The 24,433-nt window shown below is 32.8% G+C and overlaps 1 protein-coding gene across 1 annotated transcript; it reads left to right on the forward strand.

The window, feature by feature from the left end:
- Nucleotides 1-19,363: 19,363 nt before the first annotated feature.
- LOC18099665 (cytochrome P450 94A1) lies at nucleotides 19,364-21,232 on the forward strand. The gene has a single exon (XM_006383634.3). It carries the CDS (start codon nucleotides 19,551-19,553, stop codon nucleotides 21,072-21,074), a length of 1,524 nt encoding a protein of 507 aa, XP_006383696.1. The 5' UTR covers nucleotides 19,364-19,550; the 3' UTR covers nucleotides 21,075-21,232.
- Nucleotides 21,233-24,433: the final 3,201 nt, after the last annotated feature.

Below are 24,433 nucleotides of genomic sequence, written 5' to 3' on the forward strand. Positions count from 1 at the left end.
AAAATTTAGAAATGTCATTATTTGCTGATTATATCAAATTTGATCCTCAAACTTTTGATTGCTATATATATTTTGTTTTGAATATTTATTTTTTAATTTCATCTCTTAAAATTTAATTTTTATATTAACTTTGGTCTTATTTTTATAATTGCTATTTGCTTTTTCCTTATCATTTTTTTATTGAAATTTTTTATCTATCAAATTTGATCCTCATTCTTTTAATTGTTACTTATTTTATTTGAAATAATTTATGAAATGTTAATTATTATTATTTTAATTTCTTCATCTTTCAATTTTTTATTTTTTATTTGATCTCTATTATTTTGATTATTATTTATTTTATCTGAAATAATTTATGAAATTATATTTTTTTTCAATTTCATTCCCATTCAACTTTTTAATTTGTAAGATTTGTTCCTCATTATTTTAATAAACTTGAGAAAAATAAAACATTAATAAGTTATTTTCCAGCTCATTTTCCATAACATAACCAAACACTGGAAAATGTTTTCCAACTTATTTTTTATTACACTACCAAATATTGAAAAATACTTTCTCGGAATTCACTTTCCAAAAAAAAACTATTTTCCAGCAAACAAACGGGGCCTGATTAGAAGACGCATAAAAAGGTTTTTTTTAACTTTTTTTTTTTTTTGTATCCAATACACTAAGTTCATTAGTTATTTATATATTGTACACCAGTGATACTTGAATCCAAACCAGTGAGGGAAAACATTAACGATTAATCCTAGCTTAAAAAAAAAAAAAATCAAGTTGAATCCTTGAGCTAGCTACAGGCAAAGCGAGGAATGAGGGTGAAATTGAAAGCAGGTATCATTATTTTCTAATGGCTACATGTCAAGGTGTTAAGTACAAACTAAAACACTGTCATGTTTTCCATCATCTAAACATTTGAGATTAATTTGCCAGCCTCCCCTCTCGGTTTATTTGTTAAAAAACTAACCTAAACTTGCAACTCTCCATATCAGGTTTAAACATAAGAACATGGACACTAAAAAAATATGATACTGTTGGCTTAAAACAAAACCATTTACATGATCTATGTCTATGAACCAGTCATATGCCATAATTATTTATTCGTCTGTTAAAAAAAAATAACTTCGAACCCATGCAATGAGGTGAACGAGGATTCAAGAATTTGATTATTTTTGTAAACTTTTTACAGAAACAAGTTACCCTTGATCCAAAACACATCTCTTATTCGTGAATTGTATCATTCCACGTTTTCTTAATCTCCATGACACACACACGCACAGGCAAGCATTCATGCAGCAAGAAAGATGAAGAAATATAAGACAATTAGCTACTATAAAGTGACCGTTGGTCATGAACTTCTAGTACAGGGTAAACTAATTCTTGGAGAGCAAGTGTTTTTTATTTATTTTATTTATTATGTTTCTTAAACACAAATGAATTGCAGGTGGGAGAGATAATTCTGCAGAAAGGAAGAAAACTAACTACTGGATACTCATGATAGATTTCAAGATTACTCAATGACCATGGATTATTCTATCAAGTCCTACGTAAAGGAAGATCCAATCATTGAAATCAATTGACCAAGGACAAATTAACAGAAGGTTCATATTTCAATGATATATTACCAGTGTAAGAACTGAAATGAAAAATGCACGGTACCTGTTTTGATGCAGACCAAACAAGGTTTATTATACCACTTTGGATCTTAGTCAGAAACACTTCTCTGTCAGGCAATTTACCATCACCGGAAATCTTAGAAACAAACTTCAAACAGGTATTTTTGTATCCTTTTGTCTCTATTTTTACCCCCCCCCCCTCTCTCTGTTTTTTCTTTTCGTCAAAACCAATGTCCTTTTATAGGTGGTAATGCTGGTCAGAATACCTCAGGGTCTTCTATCAAACATGCGAAAAATCAGTCTTCAAAATCAGATGAATTTGGACTGAAAACTGGATAAGGTGCTGGTGACTGGTATGTCTTTGCATAATTCTTGGGAGAAGAATAAGGAATGAAAACAAGATTCTTTACCTCAGGACAGTATCTGGCATGTTGGAGAACAACAACGTATGTTTTTTTTCTCGCGGGGAGAGTCCATCAAAGCCAGAAATCGGAGCCAAAGATCATTCGAAAATGGCCGGAAATTAGCTTCTTCATACGTTCTTGTTTGCCCAGAAAAAAACCTCAAGAATAAGAAAAAAGCGACGTCGTTTATCTTGTTCCTTTTTTTGTTCTTTGTCCTATAAAACGCAGCGTTTCACTTAATGTGAAACGGTATCGGTTTTTATCTCAATTTGGGATTTTGCCCAGAAATAAACCTCAAGAATAAGAAAAAAGCGACGTCGTTTATCTTGTTCCTTTTTTGGTTCTTTGTCTTATAAAACGCAGCGTTTCACTTAATGTGAAACGGTATCGGTTTTTATCTCAATTTGGGATTTAGGTTTTTTTAACTGGAACCCAAACGGTGTTGTTTTGGAATGGATAAGTTCAAATTAGATCCCTTCATTCTTCTGTCTTTTCCATTTTCATCATTGTTCTTCCAAATGTTTCTTTTTAAACCAATTTTGAACTTTTTATCTAAATTGCTTTTAATTTCGCCCCTTATTGAATTGGAATGGTTCCCTTAACCGATCCCCTTCTATATATATTTCAGTCATTGTCTTCCAAAATCTTTAATTTTAGGTCAATTTAACCATTTTCTTAATTTTCATTTCAATATTTTTGTCCCTTTTGGATTCAAAATTATTTCTTTTGTTTTTTTGATTTAATCTTTGGCCCATTAAATCCAATTATTCATTTGATTGTGCCTCTCCACGGTATATTTTAACCTTATTTTATAATAATAATAATAATAATTATTATTATTATTATTATTATTATTATTATTTATCATTTTCTGTGTATTTTCTTGATACAAAAATTAAACATGATCAAAATTTTGATTATGACAATAATAAATAAAATTACTATTAGCAAATGTTATTTTTAAAGTGAGTTCAACTTTCAATTATATAGATATTGTTACTTATTATTACCCAATAAAACAAACAACTTCAGTAATTAATAAAATATAAATATCTTTTTCATTGAGTTCGATTCAAGTGAAACAATCACATGACCAATGCTAAATAATTCAATTGAAGTTTTGTCATGACAATAATTTTATTTTTATTATTATCAATCTTCAATGATTAAATATGTACATTTATCTAATTCAATTTTTAAAAATCATATTCACATGTTGAATTCATTTAAATAATATTTCATATGATTTTTTTTATATTTTTATAATCGATTAAAAAAATATCAGTAAAAAAGGTTGCAAGTGATCTAAAGGATATGGAATTATTTTATAATTTGTATGCAAGTTTTGAATAAAATAAGTATTTAAAAAAATAAAAAACTACATTATCAAATAAAATAAAATTATAATGATGCGAATGAATGTGAAACCTGTATATAGTATAGTATGGAGAAGTCCTCTACTCTATAACATGTATGACCCAAAATATAATTAACATGATGGTAATCGCAGTCCATTCTCTAATCCAAATTTTAAGTAAATAAATAATGATATCGAAACCTCTTTTGCCTAAACAAAGCAATTATGTGTGCCTTTTGCTTCCTTTTCTTCTTCTTCTTTTTCTTAATTAAACTCTAAGCTTCTATTATATACTTTAGACCTGTAAAAAATAAAAATCAAACAATTTATTGATGACACTTCTTTCATATACTCTATTTGATTATTACCATAAATTATATGATTTGATGATGAAAAAAAATTTATTAACGATTCATTTAATGAAGGTATTGACTCAAAATGTTATGCTATAATTTAGATTTTTTTCTGATAAGGTAAGTTATTCTTTGTGTATCTTTTTAAGACTTAAAAAATTTTAGAACAAGATGGATCTGGTGAAATGCCAGACCCCAAAACACTTGAGATCGATAATCAACCGAACCTAGTATGAGTTGGGTCTGATGATGTATCGGACCCAAGGAAATACGAGCCTAACAAAATGACAAACCCAATACATTTAGGTTTATTAATCTGTTGAACCTAAGAGGACATGAGCTTGATATTATGTCAAACCCGAAACACTTGGGTTTGGTGATCAACTAAGTCTAATGTAACTTAGGGTTGGTGATATTCTAAACCTAAGAAAACATGTTTTTGACGAGATGCTAGACCCAACATACTTGAATTCAGCCGTCAGCTGAACTCAAGGAAACGTGAGCCTGATGAAATGCTAAACCCAATATACTTTGGTTCAGCAATCAGGTGAACCCAAGGAATCATAGGCTTGGCGAGATGCGAGACCTAACATACTTGAGTTCAGCTGTAAACCGAATCCAAGGAAACGTGGGCCTGACGAGATGTCAGACCCAAAGTACTTAGGTTCAAGGCAATATGCTAAATCCCAAACAATTATCTAAACCATGAGTGTTATGGGTTGGATAAACTGTTATGCACATTTCTCTAGATTTAGTCACATTTCAAGTTTTGAGTATTCAGGACTAAGGAATCATACTTCTAGAAAAATCATATGAATTATTCATATTGAAAGTAATACTTTTCCTATATTTATAGATGTATAAAAGGTCTCTTAAAGGGTTTACCACACTTACCATCTCAATAATGACATGTAAGGAATATTTATCTCTTATCAATGCAACAAAAAGTAAACTAAAAAATTTAAGAAATTTACAAACACGTAAATTAAAAAATTAAAAAATCATGCACATGAAGATTTCTTTTGTAGAAACATATAAATCATATAATTTAAGAAATAAAAAGACACATAATTAATAAGAACATTGCCTTAATCCCTTGGTTTGACAACAACTGCTTTTTGTTGGGTTCATGTCTGAGTTTCTAGGCAATGTTTCTTTGTGTTCTTGGGAAGAACATTGCCTTAATCCCTTGATTTGGAATAATTTTGGTTCATTCATTTGCTCATAACCCTTCGTTATGCTTGATTAATAAATAATGTAGGGTTTATTTGCATTAATAACAAGTTTTTTATGGAATTTAATTCTAGAACCGAAACTTATTTTGAGAAAATCATGATGTTTAAGTGATAATCGAAGTGAATGGATGCTAGATTATTGATCCTTGCATGATTTCCAATATGTATGTGCCTTTTTTTTTCCACCATATCTGGTCTGATTTAGGTTTCACGTTTCTGAGTTAGATTTTAATATTTTTCGTGTTCTTTATTTTTTTGTGTTTGATCCATTTTGTTCAATATTTTTTGTGTTTTTTTTAATGTGTTTTTTTTAATTTGGTTTTGTTTTTGGGTTGTTTTCGGGCCAAAACAGGATTTTTGGTCTGGTTTATGGTTGAACCAAAAATTTCAGGTCAACCTAGTCAAGTCAACTTGGTCAGGTCAAAATTAGGTCAAACACCCCCTCAGACTTGTTTTGGTAGTTTTATTACAAAGAAAAATAAGTTTTTGCCAAATAAAGTCTAATAAATAAAAAAATATTTTTTTTGTTGCATATAGCAAAATCTTAAAATTTTCATGCATACTTTTTTTATAAAAAAATTTATTTTTATCATACTTTGAAAAAAAAACAAGAATCAGTCAAAGAGTATCATAACTGGTTTATAATTTATCTATTAGAACTTGGTGTACAATTCAAAAACTCCAAAAAAGATCATTCATTTTATTTTTATATTTTGACATTAGAATGATTATGTTTTAACATGATAAGATAATGATCTCTTTAATGATATGGACTTTTCTTAAACCATAGATAAACTAACAATTAGAAAATATAATAGTACCTTAGTTTATATTAGACAAATAAACAATGTAGCTTGCCTTGGGTAAGACGTACCAAGTGTTCTAATACCTTCTCTTTATGCATTCAACGCCCTTACCTAGACTTTGAGATCAATTAGAGTTTATAGTGACCAAAATATTAGGTGACGACTTTTTTTTTTTTTTTTACAGATAAAGGACAAGAATTCCTTGTCCTTTCCACCCACATCACAAACAAAGATCCCTATCAGGAAGGATGATTGCTTTAACGCTGTACACGTGTGACAATATATATTATATTGTATTAAAAAAATCTAAATGTTGTACAAATATATCAATATAATATAAATATATATTTCTGATTAGGTTTGTGCGGGTTTTGTGTCGGGTTTGACGATATCCTTTACCCATCAAGTAAGGTAACTATACAAAAAATATCTCACTCATTCAGGTCGAGCCGAGTCAGTATCCTTCGAGTTTGGATTAAATTGTCATCCTTAGGTTTGAAAAGTTAACAAGGGTTGATATTTTTTTTTGCTTATTTTCTCTTCTGACTTAATCGTTCAACATTGGTTTTTTTTTTTTAGAAAAATTTGACTTTTTGGTTTTTTTCGATTTCTTTTCTATCAGGTTATTCAGATCTCATGACTTGGGACATTGGTTTGACAGATTAACCCGGGCTAGTTCACCCTTTATTGTCTAGGTTTCATATCTATTATGCTAACTCAGGTTGATTTGCGCTGGTTTTTTTAATCACTTTTATTTTATTTATTTTTGTATCAGATTCTATCATTTCTTATTTAATTGGATAAGAATTGATCATCGTTTTTTTGCAATTGAAAAAAAGTTTTTTTTCAAGTTATTGTAATCACTTTTTTTAAAAAATTATTCATTTACTATGATTATTTTTTTTTTCACATAATTAAAATAAAACCAATTTATTTAACAAGCTATAACCCAATTCATTCAGTTTTCTTCTTTTTTTGAAACGCGTTTATAACACCTAAAGATCATTGTTTTACGAGAAAAAAATAATATAGACCTACGACATAGCGCAGTACATATGTAATTTATTACGGAATGAATACCTACTCCTACTCACTACTCAGCCATATTAATATTAGAAAGTCAAGAAAAATATAAATGACATAGGAAAACTGATGGTCTCTAGCCACTAGGAAAACTATATTATATTAATAAAATTAAATGCTAATGGGGTTGACTCGATAACGGGTTTAAGCTTAATTAATACAAGGATCCATCTAAGATTGAAAGATTTTTGAAGTAAAACACATATAAATAGTTAGTTACAAATTCCAGCAGTTCAAAATGAGTGCTGAAAGAATTAAAATAATACAAATACAAACAATATGACAATAATAGTAATTTAACGTAAGTTTTTGGCAATTTATTTCTTATTAAGTATTAGTGGTGTTTTCATTTGAAAAAAAAGTCATTTTACAATTCATCACTATTTCTAGATTTTCAATAATACAATAAAAACACTTCGAACAATTTGAACAAATTAACACTAATATCATATTAGAAATTAGAAGTTACAGGGGAACGCCTTGCCGAGTTTGTAAGCATTTTTAATTCATTATATGCATATTTATAAAACTCAAATCTAATTTAATTGATTAACTTGATAATTCGTTAATCCTGAATATTGCTTGAATCGAATTTTATTTCAGCTTGATATTTTCATAGGTTGGGCTGCCCATTAATATATAGATTAGCTCACGCAACTAACAATTCAAGTTATCCTTGACCAAGAATTTAACTATATTTAGTAGGTGATTCAATGGTAAAAGTTTGAGATTATGGAGTTTGATCTTCCTGTGATCTCAAGTTCGAGCCCTATAGTTGCTAATATGATGACCACTGGAGGCTTACATGGTCGTTAACTTTAGAGCTCGTGGGATTAATCAAAGTACACACAAGCTGGCTCGAACACCTATATTAATTAAAAAATAAATAAATTAGATCAATCTTTAAATTAATTGGGTCTTTTAACTGTAGTTATATACTCTCGCTTTACTTTAACTTATTGTAAAAAATTATCATATAGGAACGGGTCATCACGTTACTTCAAATTAAAAACAAATACTTATTTTTATGATGCAATTTTCAGTTTTTTCAGTCACCGGTGTAGTTTAATTCTACGTGCAAATAATATCTAAATTTTAGATGAGCATGTAAATTAAAAAAAAAAAAAAACGAGATCCATGTTAAGATGAGTACGATAAAAAGAATTAAAATGCGATGATACAACAATTATCCTAATTAATAAGATATTAAAAAAAATAATCATCTAGGTGATGGTCCAGTGGTAAGAGCTTGGGATCAAGAGGTTTGCTCCCTCTGTGGTCTCAGGTTCAAGCCCTGTGGTTGCTCATATGATGGTCGTTAACTTCAGGGCCTGTGGGATTAGTCGAGGTGCGCGCAAGCTGGCCCGGACACCCACGTTAAACTAAAAAAAAAAAATATTAAAAATATCATAGAACAAAATAATTATAAATAACATTAATAATCTCGCTCTTTTTTTTTTAATGTTCTTATTTTTTTGTTCCATGTTATTTTCAATTTGTTCTAATTGCAAGTTAAAATTGTTGATTTTCTCTGTCCAATCAATATATATTATTGATTTTAGGATTTGACCGTATGCAACAAAATATTTTTTTCTTTTTTAAAAATGTTTTGAAAATTTTTTTTTGAAAAATTTCGGAGAAAACCAGATACTTTAATATTAGATTTGTATTTTACAGTGTAAATATACAACCCGATATTATGTAAAATAAATAGAAAAATATTTGAGAAAATCACGATTTTTTAAAATGATTTTTGAAAATTTTTGGATTTTTTTGTTTTTTTTTTCAAAAAAAAGGGCCGGGCCATAGCCAGCCACTTGGGCTGGGCCATAACTGGCCCGACCTAAACCATGAGCTAATTAATTTAGTTGTTGCATGCAGAAATGAATTCTGCATGCAGCAGCCACGGCGAGGAAGAAAGAGGCAAAGCAAGGAGGAGGAAGTTGCCTGGCGTGGGGGTCTCGGACATGACGAGGTGGTTCGGCCGGTGGCTCGGGAGGCGACGACTGAGGTGATGGTGGCCGGAGTCGGCCATGGGAAGAAGAAGAAAAGGTTGTAGAGGAGAGAGAAAAGGTTGGAAAGAGAAGAGGGAGAGAGTCGCGGTGGCTGCTTGGTGGCCGGTTGGTGGTTGTGCTGGCTTAATATGGTGGAGCTGGGGTTCGGGGTAGGAATGGTGGTGGCCGAAGGCCACGGTGGAGAGAGAGGGAAGAAGAAATGTCTTGCAGAGGAGAGAAAGACGTTCACGGTGGCTTATTACAGACGCAGTGGTGGCTGATCGATGGTCTTGGCAACGCTTGGTGGTTCTGGTTGCTCAAGGAGGAGCTGGAGGAAGAAATGGTGACGACGTTGGTTTCCTGTGGCGGAGGAAGAAAGAAGAAAAAGCAGAAGAAGAAAATCTGCAGCGGGAAGAGGGAGGGAGGCTGGTTTTTTGGCTTACTTTGGACCTGATTTTCTCCTCCCTCAGGCCATCAAATCAACCTCTATTTATAGCCAGTAGAAGAGGGTAATCTCGTCTACACCGGGGTAAAATCTCAGCACTTGATTTGGTTGGGAAGGATCCCAACCGTTGGTTCAAAGTATCCTCCCTGAGCTGTCAAATCTGCAAGAAAAGGCTACTTGAGTTGACCTCTCACGCAGTCGCCAGTGTCGCCGTACTTTCATTCATCCTGAAACGTTCACATGGGATTGTAAAGGAACTGCAGGGGATCTGTTTCGTGCAAGTTTTGTTCGATTTTATGGTGAAATCAAGCATTAAATACACCTGAAATGGTGGCACCCAGATAGCTTCTTTCAGGTAAAAGAAGAAGACAATGAAATGTGAACAGACGACGCGTCGTCTGGTCCTCTCTCTGTTTTTTTTTAATGTAAAACGGCGTCGTTTTGGATTGATTTAGGGATTTAAACTGATTTTCAATTTAGTCCTCCATCTTGCAATTGATTTCACTTGAACCCCTAATTGACCATAAACTTTTGATTTAATGTAATTAGGTCCCTGCAGAATTACTGTTTGAGCCCCAGATTTACGCGCCTTTTGCAATATGGTCCTTGGTCTCGGATTTTGTCAATTTAACCCCTAATTGACCACTAAACTTTCAATTTCATCAATTTCACCCCCGATTTTTGTCATTTAAGCCCCTCAATTTTTGCGCCTTTTGCAGATTGGTCCTTGGCTGCGAATTTCTTCAATTTAGCCCCTAATTGACCCCAAAACTTCAATTTTCTTGCAATTTGGCCCCTAATTTCAATCAATTAACTTGGTAAAAATTAAATTTGGTCTCTTAAAATTTCAATCTCCTCAATTAAGCCTAAATTAGGCTCCCAAACTTAAATTTTCACCAATTAAGCCCCAAATAAAATTAATTTGACCCATTTAAAGTATAATTAAGTCCTTGCACTTAATTAAATCCTTCAATTGGATCAAATTAATTTTTAAACATAATTAAAATTTAATTTGGCCCATGATTAAATCAAATTGGCCTATTAAAAATTTAATTATGTCATTGGACTTAATTTTTATGCAACTTCGTCCAATAATCATTTAATTTGACCTTGAATTTGCATTGTTTCTCCATTTTTGGGCATAATGGGGTACAATTAGGTCTTGAATTTCCTCTAAAAAATTGCAGCTTGATTCCCCGACCTGCTTTCTCCACGTTGCCAGCCTTTATTTTATTTTTATTTTGAAAAAAAGTGAATTTTGGAGAATAATCCAGAATTGGGTTGTGACAGTGATGAAGGTGTGAGGTGCTGCTGATTGAATGGAAGCTCCCTCCTCTGTGTTTTCTTGTTTTCATCTTTGTGTTAGGCTCGTTTGCCTTCCCTGGTTCTGTTTCTCATCATTCGTTCCTTCTCACCCTCTGTATTTTTTAGTCTTCTCCTTCATTCCCCTCTGTTGTCTGTTTCTATTTTTCTCTTCGTTCCGCCAGTGTTCTGGATTCTCTCCCCATGTGAGGCCTTTCTCTGGCTTTTATAAAGCTAGAGAAGGTCGTGTGCTCATGCCTTCAGAAATGAGGCACGTTCCGTGAGGGATCGTGGGCATCGTGGTCCATGATCTGCTAGCTGTGTTTCCTGTTGATCCGGTCTTCAGGACAAGGAGATGATGAACAGTGTGCATTGAAAACGACATCGATTTCACTCGAAATGATTATTTTCAATTTGACCCCTGAACTTCTGACATTTAATAATTGGGTCCTTGATTTCATTAATTAAACAATTCCAAGTTCAATTAAGTCCCCAAACATCCAATTCTTCCATTTTTTTGACCAAATTGACTCCTAAATTTATAATTCAATCCTTATTAGTCCCCAAACTTTAAGTTTGTGTTGTCTTAATCCAATCTTCAATTCATTCATATATATATATATATATATATATATATATATATATATATATATATATATATATATATTAAAAAATTCAAAAATTAGGTTATAAGACCATTAAAGAAGGGATTAAGCCTGATTTTATTAGTATCGTTGGGGTTCTTTTTGCTTGTATTCATGTTGGTATGGTTGACTAACAGCTGAAATATCTTGCCGCAATGACTGAGGTATCACGAATGGAGCATCACAACTGCATGGTGTATGTTTTAAGTCATGCTGGTTTGCTAGAAGTGTAGGAAATTTCGACCGGTGATGTTCTGATATTTGCCCATTAGAGGCTAAGTACACTGACACAATATTTAACGTGGTTCGGCAAACCGCCTACATCCACGGGAGAAGCCATTTGATTATATAGGGAGAGAACAAGATTTACAACAATAGAGGAGGAGGAATCATCCCCTCTTTAGCAACTCTCAACCTCACTCTATTTCTCTCTTCTTAGTGCTGCAATGGCAGCTACTGCTGGCTATCTTGGCAGCCCACTCTCTCCTACATTTCTCACATCTTTGGCTCTACTTTCCCTCTCTCTCATTCTCATTTTGCTCTCTAACATATGCCTCTATTTATAGGCATTCATGGCAGTTTCTCTTACTCTTTTGTCAACAATGGTGGCCACCAACTCCATCTCATCTTCAACAATGGTGGCTGCACCTAGCAGCCCTCTTTGACAATGGCAATGGCAGCCATCCTCTTCTAGAAGATAGGCTGTAGATGCTGCCACATAAGTGGCAATATCCCAACAATAAGAAGCAAAAAATTTGACAGAGAATGCAGATTGCAGAGATTACCCATCTTTTTGGACGGTTCTTTCGGTGCTTATATAGTCAGTTCACACTCAGCCATTGCAGAGCTCTTTGCAAAGAAAGTAATGGAATTGAAACCACACATACCAACAAAGACCCTCATACCAACTGCAAAATGAAGAGAACAAGGAAATTTTGGTATTAACATATGGTGTACATTTTACATAATCTTGCAGCTAAACCAAACTTTATATCAAGATAGGGCTATCCACAAAACAACCTTGACTAGAGAATCATTGGGCTTGATCCCTCCATACTTTTATTGGCTATAAATCCTCTTAACAACTAATTCAACCATATCACCTCTTTCATAACAATGAACCAAATTAAAATAACCATTTTAGCCTCAATGCTTCCCATCTCTTAGCTCTACCCTGTCAAAGAACCATCTCAATCCAATAGCTTAAGCTGTTAGGTGAGGTCCCAAGATATGATTTATATTATTCTCTAACACACCCCCTCAGGTGAAAGCCCTTTAGGCTTGAAACTTGCGCAGACCCACATGTTTTATTTTTATCAAATAAATGGAGATGGTGAGATTTGAACTCGTGATCACTTGGTCATCAAGGCTCTGATACCACGTCAAAGAACCATCTCAAACCAATAGCTGGTATCAGAGCCTTGATGACCAAGTGGTCACGAGTTCGAATCTCACTATCCCCATTTATTTGATAAAAAAAAGCACAAGATAATGTGGGTCTGTGTAAGTTTTAAGCCCAAAGGGCTTTAACTTGATTGGGTGTGTTAAAGAATAATATAAATCATATCTTGGAACCTCACCTAACAGCTTAAGCTATTGGGTTGAGATGGTTATTTAACATACCCAATGCTTAAAGCACAATATTATAATGAATCATATTTGGAACATAATCCTTCCACGACTTAAAAACTCAAAAACCCTAACAACTCTCTTCAAATTCCTTTGTTCTTTGAAACCACAGCCTATTCTTTAGGACTCAAATTCTCAGAAAAGGAATAATGGTTGATGCAAGCAGAAGCTACGTAGGATAGCAACAACACAAAAGAATCGCAAGAAAAGACATAGAAGGTTTGATAAGTGATGAGGGTTGCTGGTATGAACCCTGAATTTATAATTTTATTCTCTGAAAAATAAAATATATATATTAATTGTGTTTTTAAAAGGTTTAAAAGACCTTTAAATAGGTCAGGAAAAACCAACCTCCTCTATAAAACAACCTAGAGTCCAAAAATATTAAGGGAAATAAAACAAGACCGTCATAAAAAAAACTAGAAATCTGAATAAACCTAGCAAAATAACAAAATTGGTCCAAACAGGAGCACTAAGGTCTGGAACTTGATTTCAGAAGATCCAATGGTCTGAAAAGTGACGGATTAGCTATCAATTGGAAAAGTTTCTCTAGAATCACACGAAACAATGTGAGCTTGATCCAACGGTCGGATCTTTCAATTTCTCAGTTTTAAAGTGTTAACCTATCCTAACACGACTAGATCTCTTTTTAAAAACTAGATCTATTTTACTTATCTATAAAAACATGTGTTAGGCCATTCACATAGTTTATGATATGGGTTAAATCCCCATCTAGTAATATCTGATTGTCACCTAAATACTCAGAGTCACGCGTGTTTACAAGCCCAATTATATCTGGGATTTTCTCAACAACATTATTAGACTCCAAAGAAAAAAACTTGTGAGGTTGAAAAAGGCTCTCTTTCCAGGAGAACAAGATGTTGAATCGATATTTTCTCTAACAAACAAATTCACCCTCACATTCAACAACAAAAAATTCAATGCATAAACCAATTAATATGAAGGTGATCGGTAGTCTATTCTCTGGTCCAAATACTAAGCAGACTAAACATCGTACTTTTAAGTGCCTTTTGCTTTTATTTTTTGGTTATTTTCCATTGAATTAAATCTCCGGCAATAGAAACCAGCCAAGTCATTTCACTAAGGCTTATATTATATACTTCGATGTGTAAAAATACCAATCATATTATCTATCGATGGCATTTCTCTTACATACTCTATTTGATTATTAGCATGAACTGAAATTCCCTTTATGTTTATGATTCTTCACACTTCGTCGTCCCCCGGCCCCTTGGTTCATGGAAGATGGAAATATTTATGTGAGTATATATGCCCTAGCTAGTTCTATTTAACCCCAGCTTAATATCTGCCTTCACTCTCGCGTCAATATACATTGCAGGAGCTCTAGCTCACTCACTCTCCCAAACCTCTTAATTACTCAATCAATACCTCCTCCTACTCTACCGTAATATTGATATTACAAAGTCAAGAAAAAACATAGAAGGCGTCGGAAAATTGATGGCATCTCTGGCCACCAGGAAAGCTATAGGATATTGTTAAATGCTATCTGGGGTTAAAACCATAAACCTCTATAAATTCATATCATTGAAACTATACAAATTTATTTATTAATTAATTGAGATATTTTTTAAAAATATATACATTAATTAATAAAAAAAATTAATTCATCAAGATATTTTTTTTCTTAAGAAAAATATTGAACTTAATAATTATTGTGTATTGTGATTATATAAATATTATCTAATTACCAAATTAAAAATTATCATTATTCTTTTTATTTTTTTAACCAAAATAATTTCATGAATATAATTAGTCTTATTAAGCAGAAGTCATGTATCTATCTAGTTCTGCAACAAACTAGAATGGCATTTAAGCAATTGAAAATTGTATATTCTTATCAAAGAGTCGAAGTATTACGATCGATACAATAAATGTTAAGTACGTTTTGAACCATCAAGGATAAAATTAGGCAACTTACTTTAAAGTTGTTAAGTAATGAAAAAATTAATGAAAGTGTCATAAAAAATAATAAAGAATAGGAAGTTGGAGATGATAATTCTATATTGAAGCTTCTATTATGCAAAGATGCACTCAAACATTGCATAATTTTCTCGTGCAGTATGAAAACACTACATCAAAGCTTTTTAATTAGAAAACTCAAAGATAAGGTCTACTAAGATATCAATTTCAAGAGAAAATAAATAACACTCGAGTTATATTTTACAAAGGCCTCGTAACTAAATCATGTATCAATATATTTTTTTTATGTATAAAAAGATTATTAATTTATATATCAAATGACATCTATGTGTTTCTTAAAATGTATTATCTAATAAATTATTAATTTACCGATCTAAAGTCAATATCAACAAAAAAATTATTTAATTAATTTATTAGGTATTCATTAATTGAGATTATACTTGTAAGTTCATTTTAAATTAAGCCTTTAGTCGTACTATTCCGTCATGCTTTGATTAATGGGCATTTAATTACCGTATTAAATTTAGTAGACTTTAATAAGAATTTCATTCAAGTCGGGTCGAGCTAATTTTTTTAACTTTTAAAATTTAAAATTAAATTGAGTAAGAGATTATTTTAAAAAAAATATTTGAACTAAAATTATTCAAAAAATTCATAAAACTGTTCATTTAGACTAATTTCATATCAATTTTTTTTAGATATTCCGGTTAATTTGTTCTCTTTTAATTTTAAGAGAGGGAGGAATTGGAGAAACTTCCTTTCCTGATATTGATCTCCTAATTTTTTTATATGCTCGGAACATAACTTTTAACGGAAAAGAAGACCAGGCATGTTTGACATTGTATTTTGGAAGTTTTTTTAAAAAAGTTTGAATTTTTTTAATTTTTTTGATATTTTCAGATTATTTTGATGTGCTGATGTCAAAAATAATTTACATGGTTGCTTTTGGAGAAAGTAAAATTTTCGAGCAAGGGACCTAACAAATTTGTTGAAGAAAATGACCAGATGTATTGATAACTATGCCAATATATATATATATATATATATATATATATATATATATATATATATATATATATATAACATGATTGTGCATGTTGTTATCCCTCTGTGATAATTAAGGTATTATTCTATCGGTTTTGCGTGATATATAGGCTTGCGTTGATTGAATTTGAACTGCAAAGTTACACTTGTATATTATGTACACTAACCAATATGCAACTCTCTGAATCAGATAGGTTCAACATTAATTACTAGATTTACATATGTTTTTTTTTAGTATCTTCAATAATACAATAAATAAAAACACTTCGAAACAATTTGAACAAATTAACAGTAATTTCATATTAGAAATTAGAAGTTATTGAAGCAAATGACTTAAATATATCAGCTTTTGAATTGGTTGGAATAAGTACTACTGGTTCTAAGTTCTAACGGTTTGGTTTGGATAAAAAAAAATCCAACCAAACTGATTTATTTTTTCAAAATTCAACTAAGAGGAAGAACTATATAAGCCCATTGATTTAGTTTGGTTTTATATATTTTAAAATTAAATAGTTCCATTTTGAATTAATAGGCCATTTTATTGGACTATTTTTTACAAGCTTTAACAAACTAATTAAATAGTTTGGTTTGATTCGGTTCAGATAAGTTTTTTCTTTGTTTTTAAAATTTAAAACTAAAACTAAATCCTTTTATTTTAAAAAAATTCTAACTAAAATTACCCAACGAATCCATAAAACCTTTTAGTTTAGTTAATTTTGAATTGATTTTTATAAATATTCTAGATAATTCAGTTTATTTGCTAACCTTTATTTATTTGGGATGGAGGAATTCAAACAAACCTCCGTTCTTGGAATTAAATATGTTCATAAAAGAACTTTTAGCATGAAAAAAAAAGTCAATCTGCTTTTGAGATGGTAAATTTCTCATACAAGGAATTCAAACAAACTTCCGTTCTTGGAATTAAAAAGGGGAAGGGGGAGGGAAAGGGAAGGTGGCGTGCTTCAAAATTAAATTGTCAATACTGATTTTTGTTATAGGGGAACGCCTTGCCGAGTTTGTAAGCATTTTTAATTCATTATATGCATATTTGTAAACCTCAAATCTAATTTAATAGATTAACTTGATAATTAGTTGATCCTGAGTATTGCTTTAATCAAGATTTATTTCAGCTTGTTATTTTTTTTAGGTCATAGTTTGGGTTGCCCATTAATATATAGATTAGCTCCCGCAACCAACAATCCAAGTTTTAAATTAGATCAATCTTAACCATTTAGTAGGTAGTCTAATAGTAAGAGCTTGAGACTAAGAAATTTGATCCCCATGTGATCTCAGGTTCGAGCCATGTGGTTGCTAATATGATAGCTACTGGAGACTTACATAATCGTTAACTTCAGAGCCCGTGGGATTAGTCGAGGTACGCGCAAGCTAACCCGGACACCCACGTTAATAAAAAAATTAGATCAATCTTTAAATTAATTGGGTCTTTTAACTTTAGTTATATACACCCACATTAATTAAAAAGAAAATTAGATCAATCTTTAAATTAATTCGATCTTTTAACTTTAGTTATATACTCTCGCTTTACTTTAACTTATTGTAAAAAATTATCATATAGGAACGGGTCATCACGTTACTTCAAATTAAAAACAAATACTTATTTTTATGATGCAATTTTCAATTTTTTCAGTCACCAGTGTAATTTAATTCTACGTGCAAATAATATCTAAATTTTAGATGAGCATGTAAATTTAAAAAAAAAAAAAAAAACGAGATCCATGTTAAGATGAGTACGATAAAAAGAATCAACATGCGACGATACAACAATTATCCTAATTAATAAGATATTAAAAATATCATAGAACAAAATAATTATAAATAACATTAAGAATCTCGCTCCTTTTTTTTTAATCTTCTTATTTTTTTTTGTTCCGATGTTATTTTCAATTTGTTCTAATTGCAAGTTAAAATTGTTGATTTTCACTGTCCAATCAATATATATTCTCAAATGTACATTCTGTATAATATAAATTAAAACACGTCCATAACCAAACATTTATGATAAACAATATTGAATAATTATTTCTTTACGTAACTCTAATAAAAGTCCTTAACTATTCCACGATTTTATAACTCTGTCATCGTTTAACTATGCTGAGCAAATAAAAAAACATTACTGATAAATTTAAATATAGGGATTGAAATAAATGTTTAATCTGAGTTAACTTTACCAATATTCTTTTAAAATAACTTAACAGAAAAAAAAGCAAAGCTCAAGGATTAATAATTTAATGTCAGATGATAACATAATTAAAAAAATCTAGAAAAAAAACCTGAATCAACCCAGATAAACTCGACTAACCTACTACCAACAACATGAGAGCAAGATAAAAAAATATAGGTTTCTAAAAGAAAGACCTAACAAAACAATCAAAATTAAATAAAAAAATATTGAAAAAAAAAACTCAAGCTAACCTGAGCTAACTTGACCTACGCACATTCAAAATAACCCAACATAAAAAAACGAGAAAATTGCAAAACTCAAGGGCCAATAATTTAATGTCAAATAATGAAATCAAGAGAGAAAAAAATCAATTTTATAAAAAAACATTGAGGAAAAAAATTCAAATGAACCTATTACCCGATATATGAGATCGGCTTTTTTTAATGATATTAAATTATTAAAAATTACCAAACAACCTCTAAATAAATAAATAAATAAATAATCATAATGAAAAAAATAAAACCTCTTCAATCTAGTCCTAGTTTTTTTTTTATTTCAAGAGTAATTGTTTTATTTAACTGTTTAAAAAATAGAAAAGATAAAGAAGACCATTTGTGCATGTTCATTTTTTTTTTCTTTTAAGGGTATGACAATAATTTTATCGTGCAGTTTTATTTGAAAAAACAAAAGAGCCCCTGACGGAATGCTTAACATTTTTTTTGCTTTTAGGAGAAAAATAGTTATTTTACTGTAATAAAAAAAGATGTCGTGTCTAATTTATCCCTAATTAATTTTACAATAACTAATGGATTCCTTGAAAAAAATAATTTTACCCCCAATTATAAGCTTCTTTGATTTTTTTGATTAATGGTAAAAATATTATTTTATTATTTTAATGAACAGTAAAATATATCTATGATTATAGTGTTTTATCGATGGCTTTTTGTTTTTTTTTTAATAAATTTATTTACCAGCACATCCCTTTTGTTTCTACTACGTTGAATGATTGTTTAGCATAAGTTGGTGGGATCGAATTATAACTAATAAGATACATTAGTTACAGTTTGAGCATTGTATTTTTTTTTTTTTTTGTTAAACTCTTGAAAACATAAAATTAATTTTAGAAACACTTTTAATCACTTAAAAAATGGAAAATTTATTAGTTTCAATTAAAAATGAAATATCCACTTTAATTAGAAAAAAGAAGAAGTGAAAAGATACGCTTAGTTACGAAAATTGATTCAAAATAGAATGGTTGATACTTCTGGAGCCGAAATAGTAGTCATCATCACGTAGCGTATCGCACACACATACAAAAAAGAAGAACAGTGTTTCTTTCAAATGGAATTGAAGTCTTGCCTTGCCCCTTTCCTCGCAGGTCCTTGGAGCTTATAAATAGCTACGCAAGGTTCACCTATCAATTCACACATCGATCGGCCCTACCTGGATATCCATCAGCCAAGAAGAAATACCACCAGCAATTCACCAGACCAAGCCATGTCTATTATTGAGCTCTTAGCATCACTTGCCCTTTTACTTGTCCCACTCTTCTTCTATCTCACCAAGAATTCCAAGTCCAAAGCATCATCAAAATCTAATCCAAACCTAAAATCATACCCCTTAATTGGATCCTCTGTAGCCATTTTTGCCAATAGAAACCGATTCATCCAGTGGACTTCAGATCTTATCCAAAACTCACCCACTGCCACTGTTGTTATCCGCCGTTTCTTGGATCATAGCCGTGTTCTTACAGGAAACCCAGCAAATGTCCAACACATGCTTAAAACCCAGTTTTACAACTATGAGAAAGGTAGCAAAGCTCGGCGAACCCTCTTTGATTTTCTTGGAAACGGTATCTTTAACACTGATGGTGATTCCTGGAAGTTTCAAAGACAAGTTTCCAGCCATGAATTCAACACCAAAGCATTGCGTAAATTCGTTGAGACCGTTGTCGATACTGAAGTATCTCAACGCTTAATCCCGATTCTCTCCACTGCTGCGGCTAACAATACAGTTCTTGATTTGCAAGACATACTTCAAAGATTCGCTTTTGACAACATCTGCAAGATCGCTTTCGGATACGATCCTGCATACTTGCTGCCTGATCTCCCCGAAGCCGCATTTGCGAAAACTTTTGAAGAAGCTGCCAAGATATCCAGTGACAGGCTCGCTACGATATTCCCCCTTCTTTGGAAGATTAAGAGGGTCTTCAATATTGGATCAGAGAAACGCCTCAAAGAAGCATCCTCTGAATTACGTGAGTTCGCCAGAAACATCATCAAAGAAAAGAAGAAGGAACTCAGCAACAAATCATCCCTCGAAACCGTAGATCTTCTATCACGTTTCTTGAGCTCAGGCCATTCTGACGAGGACTTTGTCACTGATATTGTCATCAGTTTTATACTAGCAGGCCGAGACACCACTTCCGCTGCCTTAACATGGTATTTCTGGCTACTCTCTCAAAACCCAGAAGTGGAAAAGGAAATAGTCGGAGAAATAAATGACAAATCGGAGAGTCCAGTTTTTGAAGAAGTCAAGGACATGGTCTACACACATGCTTCTTTATGTGAGAGCATGAGGCTGTACCCTCCTGTCCCAAGGGATAGCAAGGTTGCAATGCAGGACGATGTCTTGCCCGACGGGACTGTGATTAAGAAGGGAATGAGAGTGTCTTACCATCCGTATGCAATGGGGAGGCTCGAGATGTTGTGGGGTCCGGACTGGGAAAAGTTCAAGCCAGAGAGATGGCTGCAGGGAGCTGGCGATGGAGTTAATAGTAATGGGAAGTGGAGTTTTGTAGGGAGGGACCCATACTCCTACCCTGTTTTTCAGGCCGGACCAAGGATTTGTTTGGGCAAGGACATGGCTTTCTTGCAAATGAAAAGGGTGGTAGCCGGGATTTTACGGAGGTTTAAGGTTGTTCCTGCTGCAGAGGAGGGTTTTGAGCCCGTGTTTGTCTCTTATTTGACGTCCAAAATGCAGGGTGGTTTTCCTGTGAGGTTCGAGGAGAGAGCTAATTAAATTATCTTGATTTCAGTACTATTGTGTATGATTAGTTGTTAATTTGCAATTAATAATCGGCAGGATTTCTATAATGGATTTTAGTTATTTCGTTGACTTTTGTTTGTAATCAGTTGAAGGTATTAATGAAATAAAAACTAAGTGTAATTTCCAGTGGATTTTTGTTGTTGTTGAATGTGAGGGTGAATTGGTTTATTAGAGAAAATATTGATTTAACATCCCGAGTGCTGCTGTAAGAGGAGCGCTTTCCAATTATTTGATGAGATCATTTGTCGCATCTGACGTTGCGACAGTTTTAAAAATATAAATGAAAGAATATATTTTAAGCTTTTTATTTTTTATTTTTAAAAAAAATCTTGTTTAAGAGCTTGCCACTTAGCATTATGGTCATTTGAAACCGTAACTAATCAGTAAAGATTCTATGGCACATGACTGATTACACAAAAGAGATGATATTATCACCTCATAAGCGTCATACCTGAAGTAGGTTGCATCGCTAATTTTGTCTTAAATTGCTAAGGATTTGTTGTGTTTTATCTTTGAAGGTCTGCCTATAATATTCATGACTCTGATGCCAATGATTATTCGGTTACAGATATTTTCAACTCTGGCGTTGATAAATATTACATGGCAAAAAAAATGTATGGTATTCTTGGCTTTGACGCCAATAAATAAATCAATAAAATGAATCTAAGACAAAGCATACATATTTTTATCCTTTTAAAAAAAAACAAAATGTATCAAATACTGGATTTGCATTTCTTAGTAAAAATCTGCATATTAAATATATAGTGAAATACCCTAAAAACAATATGAGGAAAAAATAAGTTTGTTTGACCGAATATCAAAATAAAAGGGAATCAAAATAAAAGGGACTAAAATAAAGGGGATTGGGCCAGTTGAGTCTGAGATCCAACCTAGTTTTTTTTTTCTATTTTCTATTTTTTTTTAATTTTTTGGGTCGGACGCGGCCACCTCGGTTACTGGTCTAAACCAGTAACCCGCCCATTTTTTAGTTGCAGGCTTGCGTGATTTGTTCACGCACGCCTGCTACAGTCACAAGGTAATTAAAATGGCAAGATAGGGAAAACAAAAACTTACTTGCTTTTGCAGAGACTTTGCACGAAGCGGCAGACGCTGGGTAAACTTACTTCCTTCCCGCTCCTTGTTCTTTCCTTTTCTGTTCTTTTGTTTCTGTTCCCTTTGTAGTGTTCTATTCGTGGGTTTTCTCTTTTCTTTTCTTCCCCCTGTTTCTCTATGGTTTTTCTGCTCAAGATGAAGACGATGGTGATTGTCGCGGGGTGCACGAGCGCCGGCGCAATGTCGTCTGGCGACGGCGGAGGCTCTTGTCGTGCCTCCTGTGTGAGGTGTGGTGTGCTGGGAAGGTTTTTTGGATTTAATCATAAAATTATGATTAAGGTTCAGGATTCGCCACCTAGTATTATGGTCACTAGTAACCTATGGTCTGCGAGAGTCTGGGTAAGGGATTGATTGTGCAAGGGGAAGACGCATCACCCCCAGTGCACCCTACCTATGGTAAGCTGCATTGTTGTTTGATTGTTTTTTTCTAAGTCGGATTTCTATTCGTTGGTCTTTTCTAAGGCTCAAGACAGATCTCTCTTCATGAGAGAGTCTCTACCTTATCGGATTAAATCCTAATTGTTATAAAGTCTGAATTTTAGCATCGCAATTATTTACATCATGTATCTTTAATACCTGAGGGTGTATTTTTTCGTGTAATTTTACACCCCACAAATATTAAAGTTTACATCTGAACCCTAAAAAAAAATTAGAAAAAGAATTTTTGATATTTTGGCCAAATCCTAATGGATGATCATAAACTGATTATGATATCCATTTTTGGATTTTTTTAAAAACATGAAAAAGATGAGATTTTTTTTTTTATGAAAAATATGCTTGGAAAAATTTTAGGATTTGACCGTATGCAACAAAATATTTTTTTTAAAAAAATGTTTTGAATTGTTTTTTTGAAAAATTTCAGAGAAAACCAGGTACTTTAATATTGGATTTATATTTTACAGTGTAAATATACAACCTGATATTATGCAAAATGAATAGAAAAATATTTGAGAAAATCATGATTTTTTTAAATGATTTTTGAAATTTTTTGGATTTTTTTTTGTTTTGTTATCAAAAACAAAAGAGGGCCGAGCCATAGCCAGCCACTTGGGCTGGGCCATAACTGGCCCGGCCCAAACCATGAGCTAATTAATTTAGTTGTTGCATGTAGAAATGAATTTTGCATGCAGCAGCCACAACGAGGAAGAAAGAGGCAAAGCAAGGAGGAGGAAGTTGCCTGGCGTGGGGGTCTCGGACGTGACGAGGTGGTTCGGCCGGTGGCTCGGGAGGCGACGACTGAGGTGATGGTGGCTGGCCGGTGGTCTTAGCGATGCTTGGTGGTTCTGGTTGCTCAAAGCGGAGCTGGAGGAAGAAATGGTGACGGTGTTGGTTTCCTGTGGCGGAGGAAGAAAGAAGAAGAAATAGAAGAAGAAAATCTGCAGCGGGAAGAGGAAGGCTGGTTTTTTGGCTTACTTTGGACCCGATTTTCTCCTCCCTCAGGCCATCAAATCAACCTCTATTTATAGCCAGTGGAAGAGGGTAATCTCGTCTACACCGGGGTAAAATCTCAGCCCTTGATTTGATTGGGAAGGATCCCAACCGTTGGTTCAAAGTATCCTCTCTGAGCTGTCAAATCTGCAGGAAAAGGCTGCCTGAGTTGACCTCTCACGCCGTCGCCGGTGTCGCCGTACTTTCATTCATCCTGAAATGTTCACATGGGATTGTAAAGGAATTGCAGGGGATCCGTTTCGTGCAAGTTTTGTTCGATTTTATGGTGAAATCAAGCATTAAACGCACCTGAAAAGTTGGCACCCAGGCAGCTTCTTTCGGGTAAAAGAAGAAGACAATGAACACTCAACAGACGACGCGTCGTCTGATCCTCTCTCTCTCTTTTTTTAATGTAAAACGGCGCCGTTTTGGATTGATTTAGGGATTTAAACTGATTTTCAATTTAGTCCTCCATCTTGCAATTGATTTCACTTGAACCCCTAATTGACCCTAAACTTTTGATTTAATGCAATTAGGTCCCTGCGGAATTACTGTTTGAGCCCCGGATTTACGCGCCTTTTGTAATATGGTCCTTGGTCTCGGATTTTGTCAATTTAACCCCTAATTGACCACTAAACTTTCAATTTCATCAATTTCACCCCCGATTTTTGTCATTTAAGCCCCTCAATTTTTGCGCCTTTTGCAGATTGGTCCTTGGCTGCGAATTTCTTCAATTTAGCCCCTAATTGACCCCAAAACTTCAATTTTCTTGCAATTTGGCCCCTAATTTC

Source organism: Populus trichocarpa, chromosome 5, assembly GCF_000002775.5.
Source record: "Populus trichocarpa isolate Nisqually-1 chromosome 5, P.trichocarpa_v4.1, whole genome shotgun sequence".
NCBI classification, from domain to species: Eukaryota; Viridiplantae; Streptophyta; class Magnoliopsida; order Malpighiales; family Salicaceae; genus Populus; species Populus trichocarpa.